The sequence below is a fragment of the Phalaenopsis equestris genome, unplaced genomic scaffold (assembly GCF_001263595.1).
Source record: "Phalaenopsis equestris unplaced genomic scaffold, ASM126359v1 Scaffold232452, whole genome shotgun sequence".
NCBI lineage: Eukaryota > Viridiplantae > Streptophyta > Magnoliopsida > Asparagales > Orchidaceae > Phalaenopsis > Phalaenopsis equestris.
The window spans coordinates 14,104-18,784 of record NW_018250417.1 but is presented as its reverse complement, the minus strand read 5'-3'; the positions used below and the strand labels follow the sequence as shown (position 1 = coordinate 18,784).

At 39.0% G+C, this 4,681-nt stretch overlaps 1 protein-coding gene across 1 annotated transcript; it reads right to left on the bottom strand.

Annotated features, from left to right (window-relative positions):
- Positions 1–395: 395 nt before the first annotated feature.
- On the bottom strand, positions 396–1,736 carry LOC110038312. The gene is made up of 4 exons (XM_020743110.1): positions 1,569–1,736; positions 1,408–1,527; positions 966–1,094; positions 396–854 (listed from the first exon to the last, which is right to left on the bottom strand). Exons 1-4 carry the CDS (start codon positions 1,734–1,736, stop codon positions 396–398), a joined length of 876 nt encoding a protein of 291 aa, XP_020598769.1.
- Between the last annotated feature and the right edge of the window lie 2,945 nt (positions 1,737–4,681).

Genomic DNA, 4,681 nt, shown 5'->3' with positions numbered 1-4,681 from the left:
GTGATCCTTCCACCATTAGATAAGTAAGAGTTTGACCACCCCTGAAGGGTAGAATTCATTTTGTCTATAACCTCATCAAACTGGGTCTGTTTGATTCTACCTCTAACAATTTGGGTGCCCAGGAATTTAAAAGGAATGCTCATGGAGGAAAAACCAATGAAGTTTGACATCCACTGCCTAATTGAAATAGGAACTCTCTTGCTTGCAAGGATCTGAAACTTTTCTTTATTAACTTTCAGCCCAGATACCTGTTGAAATTTGTTCAAGCACTCATCAAGGTATCTAGTTGCAGCCTTGGTTGCCCTTGTGAAAATGAGAATATCATCAGCATAAATAAGGTGACTGATATCCATCTTAGCTCTGTTATGATAGACATTGAAAATTTTCTTTTTCTCCTAGCCATCAATGTGTCTTGATAGATAATCTAAGACCAGAATAAAAATAGTTGCGGAAAGAAGGTCTCCTTGTTTAAGTCCTCTAGTTTCTTTGAAAAAACCATGTGCTTTCCCATTTATGAAAACAGAATTGGCATTGGCCTGTAGCCATCTTTTAAGGGTCTGGCAGAACTCCACAGAGAATCCTCTAGCCTCCAAACATTCCATAATAAAATCCCAGTTCACCATATCATAAACTTTCTTCAAATCCAGTTTATAGATCACATTTCTTCCTCTAAAGGGTCCCTCCAAGTCTTGTAATAATTCTTGAGCTAATAAAATTTGGTCCCCTATACTTCTCCCTTTCACTAAAGATGCTTGATTAGTGTGAATTAGCTGAGATAGAACTGGTTGAAGTCTGCTCACCAGAATTTTACTGATAATTTTGCTGATTACATTGGTAAGGCTCGGAGTTCTGAACTGGCTCCAGTAGTTTTTAATAGAAGTCTTAGGAATGAAAACAATTGAGGAAGCACCGAAATAGTTAGGGAGAGAGTGACCTTTAAAAAAATGTTGAATAGCTTGAATAACCTCAACCTTAATTTCCCCCCATGCTTTTTTGTAGAAGTCTACAATAAAACCATCAGGACCAGCTGTTTTACTATTATCAATGGACTGCAAAGCTCTTTGAATCTCCTCCTCTTTAGGTATTTCTGTCACCTTTAAATTGGCAGTGCATTGTTTTCTTTCAGAAAGCAAATGTTTATCTATGTGGCCTCTATCATTATTATTATCATTCATGAGGTTTTGGCAGTCATGAGGTTGAGGTTTTGGCAGTATAACACAACACTTTCAGTAATCTCCTCCTCCTTCCTGAGCCAAGTTCCATTCTAATCTTTAATACCATGAATAGTGTTGCACTTTCTCTGGTAATTAGGTAATTAATGCAAGCATGATAAAATTTTGTGTTTCTATCCCCTTCAGTGAATTTAGTTTTGGCATTTTTTTTAAGGAAATGGTCTTGCCAATTTACAGCAGGCAATACTTTCTCATTGGCCTCTAAAGGAGCAGTATCATCAGTATTTCCTTTGTTGTGCTCCTCCTCCATATCCTGTAACTCCTTTCCAGCCTTATCCACTGCATTCACCAATCCCTAAAAGTAGTCCAACTCCACTTTTTGAGATCATTACCTACCTTTTTTTGCTTTTGCCACAAGCTGATGAAGGGGTCAGGGTGTGACTCATTCTTCCAATTATCTTTAACAACTTGCAAGAAATCCTTGTGTTGTGACCAAACATTCAGGTATCTAAAAGCACTCTTCTGACAGTTGCTCTTTGGGCCAATGGTGATCACCAAAGGCATGTGATCAGATCCAGTAAGTCTTAAATGAGTTATAGTAGTTTGCAAAAATTTTTGGATCCAGTGGTCATTGGCTAAGACTCTATCCAGTCTTTCCTACATATTCTTCCTTCACCAGGTGAAGGCAGGTCCACTAAATCCCAGGTCAAACAGACCAGTTTTCTAGATGTTATCATTGAAATTGGATATAGTGGCAGGATTGGGCGTTCTGCCCCCCCTCCCAGCAGGAGAGGAAATGCAATCGAAGCCACCTCCCACAATCCATGCTTTATCAATAGAGCCTTGAATGTTCTGAAGGGTCTCCCACAGATCAATTCTAGCTATTTTGGAGCTTCCTGCATAAAAAAAAGAAGCAAAACCATCCATTCCTTCAGTACTAATGTTCATATGCAGAATTTGCTGATGGTTAACTAAGATAGAGCACTTCATTTCTTTCCAGCAATAAACCCAAATTTTGTTATTAAGGTTAGTGAAAAGATTGAAGCCAGGGAACACTTTAGCTATTTTCTTAGTGTTAATATGAACCATAGGTTCCAAAATGGCTAAGCACCAAAATTTTTTTTTTTTTTGTTAAGGTATTTTAATCTTTTTAAGATAAGGGGTGAGCAATCCCCCTTATGTTCCAACATAGCATATTGATGATGGGGAGGGAGGAAAGGTGGAGGGTTGGGATCTAGATCTAGTCCTTCCCCTTAGTTTGCTTCGTCTCCTTTGGATGTTATGGTCTTCATTTATAGCTAACTCCTTTTCCTTTCCCTTTTTCAAGTCTTCTTGTTTGGAGCTGCTTTTCTTCCTTGTTTTTTGGATCTGCCATTCTGATTCCAATTCTTTGTTTAGTTAAGAGAGTACAACATCAGTAGGGGAGGCCTCCTCCTCTCTAGCCACATGCTCACTTGTATCCTTAAAAGACTCTATGGGATCCCTTAAAATGACTTGCACTGAAATGTTCCCATTCTTAGTTCTGCCTGTCTCTAAAATCTCTCCAACTATTTCCCCCTTCTTAGCTAAAGGGGTCACCACTTGCTGAGCCTGGGGAGTAATTTGATTAATAGTTGGATTGTTTGTGTCTGCTATCCTAGCCACAATGAAGTTTTATTGGTAAGCTTCTTTGCTGCTATCAATCAGTAGGTGAGTGTTTTCAGTGCTGGGTTCCAGCTGTGTGTGAGTTGTTTGTCTTCTATTAGGTGGATTTATCCTATAGCATTTCTCCCTAGTATGGCCAAACATTTTACAATGCTGACAGTGATAGGGCCTTTACTCCATGACTACTTCCTACCAAAATCCCATCAAGGAGTCTCCAATCCAAATCCTCTTAACTTCAGGAAGGGTAACATCCCTTTCCACAATAATTCTGACAATTGTTGGCCTTGCTTTATTATATGTAGAAGCATCCATTTTCAATTGTGTGCCTAAGGTGCAGCCAATATTGAATAAAGCAATTAATTTGAAGAGATGCAAAGGCAGTTTTGGTAGCTTAAATCAAATTGGCACTGTAGGGGGCTCCTGAGAAGGGTCATACTCTAGGGTCCATTTTAAAATTTTCATTTCAGCTCCAGCAATAATTATTGATTGTTTGGCAAATATTCTTGCATAGTCTTCTTCCTTTGTCAACTGGATAAGGAGGTGTCTGCCATCCAATAATCCGAGCTTCCAGTCTGCTATATTCAGATATTCAAAGTATTTTCTCACAGAATCCATTTTTGGGTGAGCCAGGCTAAATTTTCCAATTAGTGTGAATTGAACTTCCAGGTTCAGTTCTACAAGGTCCTTTTCTGAGAAGACAGCAGCTAGTTCTCCATCTTTTGAGCCCACAGGATGGATGCATGAGGCAGAACCCCTTCCAGCAGCAGTATTATGAAAATCCTGTGGGAACACTAACTTATCAGGATCCACCAAACTGGAAGAAGGTTTCCCAACAGCCCCAGCATAGGTTGCTCTTGTCCATTGCAAGTTAGTCTCTAAATCAATAAGGGTGGCCATAATACCCCAGCAGCAGCACCCCACATGGTGCTCAAACAATTAGATAAGAGAAGAAATGAAGAAGCTCTACAGCAATGGAACAGTAACAAAACAAGAAAAAGAAACTCCCAAGCTTGCTCAGCAACTAAGAACCAGGAAAACTCCAGCAAAGCCCGAAAGCTAGTAATGTCAAACAACTTCTTAAAGAGAGAACAAGCTTCTGCCCACAGCTCCACAACCTCTCCAACCAGGGCCATCACTTCCCAAACCCTAGCAGAGCAACTCTAGGGTCAGCCGCCAGCACCATGTTTTTTATAGATATAATTATCTGTTTGTGTGTGTGTGTGTATTTAAGTTTAGAAAAAAATGAAATTAAAATGATTCCATAGCATTCTTAGTTTAAATGAAATAGCACTACACCTCAAGCTATGTATCTATCCTGAAAGATAAACACATACCATGATACTGAGGCTCAAACAAATAAACTAAGAAATATATGACATCTGTCGGCACTATTTTTGGTGTGGGGTTTGCCCGTAAGAAGTTGTCGGTCATCGAAATTGAAATCCCGTTGCCCGCTTCGAGAAGGACGTTTTAAAAAATTTAGTTTTGAAAAAGATGAAGTCAAACTGACCCCATAATTTTCATAGTTTAGATGAAAGAGCACTTTATCTCAAATCATGTATCTATCCCGAAGGATGAACGCAAGAATTGAGAGTGAGGCTCGATCAAATAAACTAAAGAAAGTTATGACATCCGTTTGGTCTGCGAAACCAATGTATTGGCCGACAAGTTCCCCTATTTAATATAAGGAATTAAATAGGGTTTATATTATGCTGGGTTGGGGAAAAGCTTCCTATAAGGGCAAGCCCCTATAGTTAATTACATCTTAGGTAACAAAAGTTACCTAAGAATACTCTCGATAAAAGTCAAGAAAAATTATCTTCAAGGAGTTCAAATGGTAAGGACATCTCAAAGATATCGGACTA